The following is a 13,272-nucleotide window of genomic DNA, read 5'->3' as shown; positions in this document are numbered from 1 at the left end:
CTGAGTGGAAACTGAGCACAGGTCTCCCCCAGGCAACCCTCTCTCTTTTAGGAGGGGAGGAAGGAGTTTCTTACCAGAATCCTTGTTTACTCACCTCCTCTAAAGTCGTGGAGGGGAGGGTGTATTGTACAGGTATAACACTTCCAAGATCTTCACCCTGAATCCATCCTGCCCCTCTGGAAGCTCATTCCTAGCCCGCTTCTCCTTGACCTATTAAGTAGGGATCAGATTTGAAAGCTCAAACTGGAGCTGAGTCAGAGTGGATTGCACCTTGGAGAACGTGCATGGAGGCCAAACTGAAAGGGGTAGGGTGAAGATAGAATTTTGCGAAGTGCACTATCTTGTAGGAGTTGCCTTCCCTCTTCCTGGATGTCCTCAGCATCTTACAAGATACAATGTTCTAGGACCACTCTAATGGCTAAGAGCAAAAATAAGCCACACACACTTGTGTCTAAATGGCAACCCTTCGGAATCCTGCCGTTAGTGGTTAGAGCTAAGACAGGGCATCTGTTCTCAATGGCAACTGACTTGGTCTCTCGACACCTTACTTTACCTCACTCTTAAGGGGGTGGGAGGCAGATGGATTACTTAGCAAGACCTCTGTGAGGAAGGAGTGATGAAATCTTTGAATAAAATGTACTACAAGTGCAAGCTCTTTCCTCCACTCCCTCCCCACAGCATAGGAGTGGGGTTGCTGGTACCTTCTCGTATGACCTTGTCTAGATCCATGGTGAAAGGCAATTTCTTTACCTCCCCTCACTATGTAGCCAGGATGATCACTCATCTGGATGCAGCATGACGCACTGTAGACAGGCTTAGGGAATAAACCAAAAGCTTCAGACACAAGCACTCCTCCTGGGCTGAAATTAACCAGAATAGAAGTGCCAAAGCAGCAGGTAGGTTTAAACTAAAAGAACAATGCCTCAAAGAGAAGGGAAAGCCCTAGCTCATTTTATACATGGGTTGGTAGCCCTAGGTTCGTAATGTACAAATGAGACCGAGATGAGGCACGCTATGAAACCTCTTGCCAGTTAAGTTCACTAATAGTCCAGGAATGCTGGTGTCAGTTATTTAAATCCTCCTGCCCCATTATCTCCACATGTCTATCTAGATTGCAAACTCTTTAGGGCACAAACCTGTTTTCCCACACCCCCCTGGCTGGGCACTAAGCTACAAATTAAGCTTTCAGCATGGTGCATAAACTACAATTAATTTTTCAGAGTGTATATTTTAATGAGAGCATCATTAAAGCAGGAATTCAGGGGCAAACAGCATCTATGTGTTGTTACTACATATTACCTTGTTTTTACATCAGTATCCTTGGAGGTTTAAGAAGCTTGAAAAGATTAAACTGGCAGCGTACCCAAGAATGGCTGGGGCACTAGGAGACAGAACGGCACCGTAGTTAGCGATATATTCGTTATTCAAGTTTAATAGATCTTAAATCGGAGAAGAGAGCCAGAGAAAAGTTACAAAAAAAGATTCCATTTATAGGTTTCTGGTGATCAGGCCTCAACTCCGCATTGACGGGGAGGCAGCGCATACCAATGAACCTCTCAGCTGATGGCCAACAAGCAGATATTTACAAGAGCACGTTCAGTTATAAGGTGTCTAGATTAATGTCTGAGCCAGGTTAGAATTTAAGAGTGAAAAGTGGCACCCCAACCAGCGTTTTCCTTTGACGGCATACTTCCAAGGCAAGAGTTGTGAATGGGAAAGTCTTGGCAGTACTGCCAGGTAGTCGTCACATCCCAGCTGGCACATCATTCAGCAACACTAACATGGACTGAACATGTTTTTTGCACCCACCCAACCTTGCTGTTATTTACCCTTCATTCTTTCCCTTCTGGAGACAGCTTATTCTACATACCTAATTTCCAGGACAAATCTCAGTGCAGGATTAGACCAGGAAAAACACATATGTAGGTTCTCAGAAAGCTAACAGAGTTGTACAAGAGACCATCAGACTAAGGTGAGAAGATATGGGATAAGACAAGGATGTACAAGGCAGGAGGTGGTTGATACTTTCCCTTCATATCTTCATAGGGGCAAACAACCTTCCTTATTTCATGTCCCACTTACCGTTAGTGGACTTCTCAGTAGGGCCTAGCAGCTCTCCTTCTCTCCACATACCAGCTCCTTTGAAATCTTGCATGCTTCTAGGGCACAGCCCTTAGACAGTGGTGCATGGAAGCATTCTTTATAAGGGATTCCTAAAAACAAGTTAGACTTCAATGGCCAGAGCTCACCAGCAATGCAAAACATCCCCACAAGGGAAGCAATAAGAACATGACATAATTTTAGTAAGTTTAGAATAACCCAAGTTGTTTTACTTTATGATTAAGATCATTTAATTCAGAGCCATTTCATTCAAAGATAGTTACCTTTCAGGGAAGGGGAGGGGACTGCCACATGGAAGTGTGGCCATGAACATCTGGACAAATTTGTTACGCTAAGGGCCACTTGTCCAAAATCCCGTTACATGCAGTGGCAATCCAATGGTGCTTTCTGCTCATAGGAATGCACAAGATGTCCTATTAGCCATGCAATGCCATACCTACCATAGGTAGTGTGAAAGTAAACCACACAGACAGGTTGTACCCAAGAATACACCAGCAAATATTTTATTTGTTCAGTTATCCAGCCTGTAACTTTAAAAGCTCCATGTTGAAGTGAACATAGAGAGACAAATTAATGTTTTGTCTAGTACACCAGCTTTGGAATTAGGAAATGGGCATTTCCCATAATTCCTTCAAATTTGCATATCAGAGTCCTCAGGGGAAAAAAGAGTAAAATGCCAAGTTCTCCCCATTCCACCTGCCAGAATCACAAAACCGAAATGGGAATGTTTACGCACCCAAAGACAAGTCAGAAAAGGGACAATGGTGTGAACTAGCACAAACAGTGAATGAAAAGATACACATCTGAGCCTTGCTCAGCTGGGACCACATTAGCACATGTACACTAGTACTACCTACTAACAGTCGGTCAATAGTTGATAAGACTGGTATGAATAAATGTGAATGTGTAAAATTAATACTTGAGGGTGGAAAAAGGCTTAAAAATAAATGATTTGCTCAACTCAGCCTCTGCCCATTTAAGAGTTTGTTAACATCTAGTTACACAGCCATAGCATTCACCACCACGTTACAGCAGATAAATCCTAAAGTTTAACAACAGCCATTTAATGGCTCACAATAGTACATTATGCACAATCAAGGAAGAAGCCTCATATGACCCCTCAGACTGATCAACCTCCCCTCAATTTACTGATCATCATCATGAAGGGCAGCCACCATACTCCATCGATCCTGCCTCCTTTGCTCTGAAACTCTGCTTCATTTGTTGAGCTTTTTAGGTGCACTCATACTGTAGATTTTTTAATTACATTCTACCCTGTTGCGCATTGTTTAAAAGTATCTGTGTCACTATCAACACGGGAGAGACACGGATTTTGCTTACCATTCAAGTATGAGCCCCAAATGGGTCAAAGATTTGTGCTTTGCTGCAGCCAGCAGCTTTGGCTTGTGAGTCTCCAGCTCCCGTTGAAAGTTTGGGGTAAAGCTGTTTGGAAATTCTGAGCTTTTACACTGTTTTCGTATTTATATTATTTTCTTCTGTATAAATAAGCTTCTCTCAAAAGTAGTGTATAATGTGATTAATAGCCAGATAAGACTTCTGTATTTTTAGAAAAGTTATGTTGGTTAAAGTTCTCAGTTTGTTACATTACAGGGGCCTGCATCTAGGACAATATGGGACAAGTTGATATTCTACTGCGGCCGCTACGTTTTAGGAGCAGTGACATTAGAAATGTCAGTTTTTAAATGTTGTTATGAGACACTGAGTCACTGGCAAGAATGCCACCTAGCTTGGACAGCAGGTTCTCTCTCATCACTCAGGAAAGGGCCACAAGTGATCAAGTCAACCCTATTCTTTCATCAGCTAGGACAGCAAAGCGTTTAGTGTCTGTGTATTGTGCAAGTGGCTGGCAGAATGCACATTTTCCAGTTGGTTTACGGTTGCTAAAAGCTCAGACCTAGCACTAGGAGGAATAGGATAACTCTGAAGGATGGCAGAACTTGACCTGCCTTCAAAGCGGAAGCAAAGAATGCAGCTGTCTTGGCAAGCAAAGAAAAATAATGCTTTAAGTATAAGGCAAATAACTTAAGACCTCGATGGAATTAACTACCAATTTTCTGTTTGTAATACACTTTACTCCATTAGGCAATGGAGGTTAACGTTCTGACCTAAACTTCGATTATGTTGAGAGATGACCTGGATAAAAATGAACCGAAAGGAGAGGTTTTCTGTATAATCAGTGCTATGATGTAGTATGAAACACAGTCATAGGTTGCACCATGGTAATGTAAATCAGCTTTGAAAAAGGCAGCAAACCCCAGCATTGCAGGGGATGTAACAATTGCGTACTGTATTATATGCTGTGCAAGTGATGCAACTTGTTCACACGCTCCAGTCACATCACTAAGTTTATCTTGCTGCAGTTCTGTCCCTGAACTTCTGCTAATAGGTGAATGGAACCAACGTTACATATATTACGTCACAGCTCAAGGTAGTTTCAGCAGAAATACAAAATTATTCAGTGCCATGTATATTTAGTCCATAAAATGAGTGTTCCTAATGGCCCACCAAACAGTGTCAAAACTGAAATATCATGGGTCACTGGAAATAGGATCACTGGATTCCCTTTGCATTTAATTTAAAACTCCCCTAAATCCTTGATTTTGCAAGGAACAGACATTTATAAAACACACACGCAAAGATCCTTTCTTTTTCAGTAGTGTAGGTTCTGACTTCTATCTATTGTAGTCTTTCTCCAACTTTTACTAGAAGGAGGTCATGGTGACATCTTTCCCCAGATGATTTTCAGACGTGGGTAAACAATGGAAGTTTTCTAGGTAGAATAAGGTTGAGAGTCATGTCAAACAAGCTGACTTTCACAGGTTGCTCTCTTAGCCCTTAGTCTGTTGTTCGGGTTCAAAATTTTCTTTCCCTCAGTTTGTTCCCGTTTTGTTCATCTGGTACTGGAGAATGTCCATCACCGTTGCTTAAGCATTTGTCCTTTTCAGATTTGTGCTCTTGCTGTTGTCGTCTTATCTCCTTACACCGCAAGGTAATGTCACTAAAAACAAAACAAGATTGTTAGTATTGACTTATCAAGCATTTCCGCTTAGATTTACAATAAAAACAATTGGATAAATACATCCTGGTGTCATTATGACACGGATAATTAGGCTCATTTTGATTCATACTACAGCACTAAGTTTGTATGGACTTCCTTTATCCTGTAAGAAACGGTACAGATTCAGTTGATGAAAAAAGTTTATTTACATTTAGTGCTAGTACTTACAAATAATTACCACCATGCCCAGAAGTATAATGAACACAGGCTGCATTCTGCACAAGTGTAGCGGGGAAGCTGCCATGCAGGACCTGACTCATAGGCTGGTCTCATTCCTTTGACCACACCCACTGACTGATTATAGAAGAGGAAGGCACATCTTCTATTTCTTCACACAGAGGTGCCATCACCCTGGAGTAGTGTCCAAACTGAGCGTGCATATTTAGATTGTGTGTCAGGAAATTAGGGAAAACTCTCAACCTGGATAACAGCACACTTCTTATAACGAAGGCTGTGAGTCTGTAACCGAAGTCGTGGATTCCGTGACTTTCCATGACCTCCGTGACTTCTGCAGCAGCTGGTGCTGGTTCAGGGGCTGCCCGAGGCCAGCAGCAGCAGTTTGGGTGTGTGGGAGGGGGCTCAGGGTTGGAGGATGCGGGGGGCACTTACCTCGGGGTGGGGGGGCTTCCCAGCTCCCATGGGCATGGCCCTTCAGCTCTTAGGTGGCGGAGGTGCCGGGGGGGGAAGAGGGTGAGGAGGCTCCACGTCGTGCGCTGCCCATGCCCTCAGGCCCTGCCCCTGCAGCTCCCATTGGCTGCGATTCCCAGACAATGGGAGCTGCAGCAGCCGGCACTTGTGGCAGGAGCAGCAGAGCCCCTGCCCTGGCCCCTCCACCGCCTAGGAGCTGCAGGGATGCAGAGCTGGGTAGGAAGCTCCTGCCAGCCCCGCCAACCCTCCCCCCACCAGCACCAGCAGGGGTCCCATGCCACAGTCCGTTCCCCCCCCGCCACTCCCCAACACCAGCAGAGGGCCCAGGTCAGCACCCGCAGCACCCCCAGAGCACCTGTGGCCCCCGCCCACATTTTAGTCATGGTGGTATTTTTAGTAAAAGCAATGGACAGGTCACGGGCCCGTGAATTTTTGTTTACGGCCCGTGACCTGTCCATGACTTTTACTAAAAATACCAGTGACTAAAACGTAGCCTTACTTATAACGCATATTTACCTTTGGTCCCCTCTCTCTTGGTCTATTTAACTTTGACCTTTGTTACCATCTTCATTTCCCCTGACAGAGCACTTTACCGGGAAGGCAGTTGGAGTTATGCACCTTCAGCTGTTTATTTCCGAAGTGACAATACTTGAGCTAGTCCCATGGAGAAAAAATACATGCCATGCATTTGTCTCCAGACAACATGTTGAAAAAAATCTGTTTTCAGGCACACACAGTAACGCATCCTATTTGGCTGCCGAAAGTGCTTATGAACTACTCTGTCTCTCTTCTGTATTAAGATATTTTAGCAGGGACAAGAGAATTCCTGCCCCTGTGGTAGATACTCAGGGAAGTGCACATCATGCTCACAAGCAGTTTGGCTTGGGTTACCTTCTGCACTCTAGTGAGAACGATGTAACCTTTTGAAAGGGGCCCTGCCATCTAGGCAAGTGGCCAAGAGCATATAAAATCAATAGATCATGCGTATGCACCTGCTGTGCTTGTCAAAGATATATGTTTGTCATCCTGGAAATGTTACATCTCCCACCCACCATCTTTACAACTATACTCCCGCTATGTTATATACAATATATTTTGCATCTGTTGCATGTATGTACATACAGTCTGGGTAAATATCTTGGGTATTAATTACTGGAGTTTTTCATCCAGATTGAGATTGTATTTTTAAACTAATCCCCTACTTTCAGTAGCTTATTCAGCAATTTTCTCAAAATTATTTTCGGGCTGAAATTTCCAGTGGTTGGTCACCATACATAATTCTTTATTATTATTATGAAGTTGCCTAAAAATCATGAGCCATATTTGCATTTTGACAATGAGGGTCTCATCACTTAGATTTCAGACAATATTTTCAATCTGATCATTCAAATGAGGCTTTGAAAATAATTCCAGTTTGGCACGTATGTAGCCTTAAAAGACATTAATGTCAGAAAGTAGCTTTAGAAACAGAGCTAGATGGTCTAAAAATATAGGCCAACATTTTCAAAAGTCACCAGTGAATCTGGTGCCCAACTTGAGAAAAGTCTTAACGAGGCCTGATTTTCAGAGGGGGTTACTCAGTACTTTCTGAAAACTGGGCTTCTTTAAAGGTGTCTCAAATTGGGCACCCAAAATCCCTAATGACTTGTGACAGCTGTGGCCATGGCATACTGAGCATCTGATGTATACAGTTGGCCTTCACTTCAAAAGTATACACCAATGTGTGAGGGTCACAGACTAGCTTTCAGATTTCTGGTTAAGTTCTTTAAAACAAGTAGTTATAAGTTGGTTGTCAGGATTCTGGTTACATTTATATTTAAATTATACTAAACAGAGTCAAGCATTGTGGATATTATGTGTTGAAGACTACCTAATCAAGTCTCCCAAACAGACTTTATATTGTACACCTTCAATAGGCTGTTGGTGAGATGCGTTCCCCCTAGAAACTCAAAATTATAGAGTTTTTAAAAGATACACTTTGAAAGTCTTTTGTTCTACAATAAGCTACTGTTCACATGGGCTGGCTAAGCCTGGTCTTGGAGCACTGGTGCTCATTGGAATCTGAGCTCTATCACCTTTGCTTACCGAATGAAAAAGCGCCATATTGTCCAGGTGAGCACAAGTATGATTCCAAGTATCCAGCACTGGGTAATGTAGAAAGGAAGGGACAGCATTAGGGTGTAAGGGTCGTACTTCACAACAATCAGAAACTCTGTGACTGTGATAGCAGCAACTAGCCAGGCCTGTTGACCCAACTTCTTATGGAACTTCCTGAAATACAGACATTAAGTGATTAGTATTTTAGTAGCAAATGTACAATCGACAATACCTTTATAAAAATAAGAGGGAGGATAGGAATACGTATTTCATCTTTACCCACTTGCATGAATGTCTACTCTTAACCATTACTATGGATGTATGGACATACTACAGATTGGTATGCCAAAGTATTTTCCCTCTAACTCTGAATATTTTGTTCTCCCTTACAGCCCATTTCAGAGGTTCTGAGAACATGTTACATGAATTAATCCTCAATATCTTTATAAGGTAGGCAAGTATCTCCATTTCAATAGATCTGTGAACAGGCACAAAGCAATTACCTGACCAAGTCAAGATCATAGACAGTCGATGGTGAAAGTGGAGTTATAACAGAGGAACTCTGACTTCCAGATCATCTTCTATGAACACTAAGCCACATTCCACACTTTGTTATATACAGTACTTAATGCTTTTAAGTAACAATGTGTTTGATCTATATTCTGAGCCCTATTATCTTCCAAACAAAAGCTACCTAATTAGTCCTATCTGACCATCTCTTAAGGGACTGAAAATGAAGATGCTTACTATCAGAAAATAAGACATTGGAAGAGGGAAGGGAGCTAGAATGCTTTTGGTGGCATAACTATCTACAAGCATAAACATTCTCAGTATTTAATCTCCCCTTGAATTAGTCCTTATGAAGTACCAGAAAAGCAAAAGGGGAATTGCAACACTGTGTACATTTGAATTGCTAGTGAACTCTGAAGTAATCAGTGACACTCAAACTAAACCCTACCCAAACTCAAGATTGTAAGCAAACCCTCTGAATACTTACAAGGAGAAGCCAAGGCAATAACTCTGCTAGGGTCTGTCTACACTGCAATTAAAAACCTGCAGTTGGCCTATGACTCAGGCTGAAGGGGCTTGGGCTAAGGGGCTGTTTAACTGTGGAGTAGACATTTGGGCTTCGGGGGCAGCCTGAGTTTTGGGACCTCCCACCTCACAGGTTACATGCCCATGAGGAACAAATTTCAGAAAACCTGTTCAAAAATTAGACATCTAACAATAAAAAGCCATTTGATTCCAATCAAACTATTCCAAGTACCATGCTTTGGAAGGCAGATGGCCACACTTCACCTAGGTCAGCCAACAATTCTCTGTATTCACTTTCTACTGTACATGTTCTTTCAAAACAACTGTGGGATTACTATCCGTATTACCAGAGAGCCTAGCCGCCCGTGTCAAGGACCAGGACCCCACTCTTCTAGGCAAAATGAAACAAAATGAAACAAATGAAACTGTACAAATGAAACAAAAAGATTGCCCCTGGTTTATATGACAGCTACAGACACTGCCACTACACTTTTCTAGGGACCCTCCTCTTCCTTCCCACCCCTCACAGCTAATCCTCAAGCCTTCTACCAGCAGCTCCTATCTCTAAATTAAAGATTGTCTGTGTCCCACAACACAAAAATCAGAACAAAAGTTTCACTCTGAAGCCCTAATACAGATGACTGAATTTTACCTTTGACACTGTCCCACTCTGTCTCTTTGGTAAAAAAGCAGAGGCAAACCATACAAAGAATATAGCATTTTTCTTCATTCATCAGGAATAGGAGAACTGTTTCCTCTGATAGGCTCTCACATTTTTACTTGATTTCTCCTTCATTCTGCGTTCACTCCCCTACATACTACCTCTCTTTGCCCAGCCCTCCCATGGTCTTCCATTCTGAGTGCATCCTAAGCTGCTAAGTGAAACAACCATGGGGAACACAGCACAGAGTGGCAGAGCTACTGGGGCAAGGTGGAGGGGAAGGGGAGCAGCATGGCAGAGACCAGGAACTAGAAAGCTACATAAGGTTGGGGGAAATGAACATGTCAGGGTGACTACGATGCTTCCTTCAGCAGTTCTTTTAAAAAATAGACAGACCCGCCTTGGGAATTTCTAGCTTGCTCATGACATCTGCGCTAGAGCCTCTAACTTGCTGGGGCTCAGCTGGAGCACCAAACGTATGTCAAAAAGGACAAAGTTCAGAGACCACCCACAATACTTTGGGACAGTCTCTGCCTTGTTCTGCCAGGCTGTGGAAAAGGAGCAGAAGTCACCCATAAATCCCTCACTGGGGCCTCCACCAGCTCAATATGTGCAGGGCTGATGTAACTGTCTTCTGTGCCTCCCTCCTGCAGCTCCTGGTGCAGGTGGTGTGTGATGGGCAGGGGAGTGGCTGGAGGGCACTGAACTCTTTCTATCTGCAGCTGGTGTATGGTCCCTTGGGAACCGTACCCAGCTACTGCAAGCTAGAATACCTCTAGGATACTCTAACCTGTGCTGGGGCAGAGCACTTGGGAGCCATCGTTGGATGTTTATTCTTAGCTTCCCTTTTCCCCTCTCCTGGGCTGCAGTTGGTGGCTGTATAGGGGAAGGGATCCATCCTTGAACAGCTTACCCCCTGGGCTCAGGTAAATCCCCTCAAAGCTATCATGTTCCCTTGGCTCCCACTACTGGCAGGCAAGCAGGCAATGAAGCAACCAGAAATATTCACTTCTCTCCCCTACAATGCAACAGGCGACCAACCAGGGAGCTGCTAGACAGCTCTAGCAGGGAATGGACAGAAGTCTCTCAGCATTACCAGCTCAGAACAGAGCTGCTCCTGGGGCTGCTGCAGAAGAAGTGGGGGAGATGGTGCCTTCTACTGCCTCCCCATAGCAGAACTGCATGACACAGTCGAGGAACACATCCACTCATAATCAAATACTCTTTTTTCTTAAGCATGTGGCCCTTGAGAGCCATGTGTTTGACACCAAGGCTCTAGCTCAAGTTAGACAGAATGGTCCAGGTATTCTGGGGAAAACAAAATAGGGTAAATGGAGCATAAATTACTGACGGATGCAGATGGAGTTGGAGAGACATACTCCAATTTAAAAAAGCCTCCTGGCTCTAGAACAAGGGATCTTTGGAGCCACAGTACAAGGTATTGTCTGGTGTCACTAGGATTAAATAGGCTAAGATGGAAATATAGTGACAAATGGAGAGAGAGAAAAACCAAAAGTATTCCAAAAACCTTGTTCTGACCTACACCTATTGAGGAGAGTAGGCCAGCAAAGCAGAAAGCTGGCTATTTTCACGTGCCTTGATTATAAAGCCATTCCTTCAGGGACCCTGCTTGTGAGAGAACTAAGGAAGGAGAACTAAGAGTCCCAGGTGACCACTGATGAACGGGCCATACTCAGACTGAAAATGTTGAAGGAACACAAGCTGGTTACGGGCTCTTTATTTGGGAAAGAATTTTAAAGGGAAGTCACTCTTCCGCTCAAGGACCGAGTATAAAACCCATGGCCTTATTCCAGGCTTTCTGAAAAAGGCTTGACACCCGAAACAGGAAGATACAGAGAGAGCGTAACTCTAGATGCCATGCACCTAGCAGTTAAGTCCACTGCACCAGAGGATTATTTAAGGAAGAATCCGCCTAGATTCAGAGCTTTTCTGCTCTTAACTGTGGTACAATTTTGATGGGACAAGTGGGATATCAGAATGACAAAAGCCTCTCAGCACCAGAACTGTAAGTCTCATGGCCCATTAATATAAATTTTAGATGCTCTATCAGGAGGACCAGAAAGTTCTAGTCACTCTGGCGCTAAAATTGTTGAAACGACCACAAATGACCCTGAATTAGGAGAGAAGATGAATATCTTAGTTTAGAGCTTTATTGCTTCCTATGCTGAATATTGTAGGATTACAGAAGCTGGTTAGATCTTTGGCTGGCTCTGCAACAGTTTTGTCACCCAGGAATAAGGCATCCTGACCCTGATTCCGGCAACAGGTGACCAATGGAATATCCTAGGCTTTATCCCTTTTTAAAGAATTGAGAGGCCACAGCAGTTTTCAAATGGAACAGACTGGATGCGTTTAGAGTGTACCTAGGAAGTAAGTATCCAGAACAGCCTGCTCTTCACCAATAGCTTCTTCTTACAATTCAGAATTGGAAGAGTCCATCAATAGGGTTCTTGACTCAAGGTGATTTGGAGTGGAACAAATACCAAGACAGGTGGTGAAAAAAGAAGTAGAATGTCATCTCTCGTGTGATGGTATGGGAAGCAAGAAGGAACCACAATCAGACTAAGCAGACAGAGGATACTAATGAGATACCAGTGGCATTAGATTCCGCAGCCTTCCATAAAGAACCTACAGAAGTTTGTTTTTCTGATTCATCAGCAGACCGATCTCAAATGTGCTGATGGCAGTCACCTTACCTACCAAGAGAAACAAAAAGGTAGCTAATGATGGTTGTGGTGACATGGTACTTGGGATGAGTTTGTACGTTCACTAGATGAATTCCTCATTTTTGTGACTCAAATCACTGAAAGAATGGCAACACGCTGAATCAGCAATGAGAGACTAATGACTGATGATTCTCCTAAGTCTCAATGTTATGCCATGTGGTTGAACAGAGGGCAAAGGAGTTGCTTTTTCAACCCAAACACAGGGACCAAAAGATGGGGTGTGCTGCTAAGGAGCGGAGCTCACCAATAAGAGGTAGAGACCTCGTCTTACCTTTGAAATGGAGGCATGTCCCAAACCAGTAGGTCCAACACCAGGTGGCAGGGGACCACCTGTTACTGCTGAATGTCCTTAAATCCAACTAAATAATCTGGATTGACCCTTCTTTCCAGTTCTATGAGTCAAAGCCTTGCAAGTGAAACTGACCTTCAGTGTCAAAACCCTAAATTCTGAACACAGACATTTTTTGTATTGGTCAGTGACAGACAACGAGCATCCTTTGAAGCGAGAGGTAGTGTCAGCCTTAAGAAGTGTGGTCAGCCAATTTGTGACATTACCACTGTAAATTAACAGAAAAATTGAACTTGAGAACTAAGCATTCTCAGATCTTACAGTCTGCAGAAACAATAAAAGCAGCAACGACAAATATGATGCTTAAATAAGAGCAATCTGACAGGTGCCTACTACCTGCACTGTTGTGGGGGAGGGGGTTCTTTGCCCTAAAATGCATCACCAGAGGGTCCTCTGATTTGCAAGGTGGTGCCAGCAAAAGCTCCAGAGGACCAGAAAAGTGTTGGAAGATAGCTGAAGAAAGAAGCACCTTTAAGAAAAAGGGTTTAGGGCTGGACCATGCAGTCCTTAGAAGCTAAGTCTAAGGACTGTAGCA

General features: G+C 43.5%; 1 protein-coding gene across 1 annotated transcript in view; it reads right to left on the bottom strand.

Annotated features, from left to right (window-relative positions):
• Nucleotides 1–3,610: 3,610 nt before the first annotated feature.
• PTDSS2 (phosphatidylserine synthase 2) overlaps nt 3,611–13,272 on the bottom strand; it is a 73,120-nt gene continuing 63,458 nt past the window's right edge. Inside the window, exons 11-12 of the mRNA XM_024213311.2 lie at nt 7,934–8,119; nt 3,611–5,140 (exon numbers count right to left, since the gene is read on the bottom strand). Coding sequence (XP_024069079.1) covers nt 4,996–5,140; nt 7,934–8,119 — 331 coding nt within the window. The 3' untranslated portion in view covers nt 3,611–4,995. The remainder of the gene's footprint in view (nt 5,141–7,933; nt 8,120–13,272) is intronic.

Source organism: Terrapene carolina, unplaced genomic scaffold (assembly GCF_002925995.2).
Source record: "Terrapene carolina triunguis isolate 2854851 unplaced genomic scaffold, T_m_triunguis-2.0 Scaffold261, whole genome shotgun sequence".
NCBI lineage: Eukaryota > Metazoa > Chordata > Testudines > Emydidae > Terrapene > Terrapene triunguis.
The sequence above is the reverse complement of the archived record's forward strand: the minus strand, read 5'-3'. Positions and strand labels throughout refer to the sequence as shown.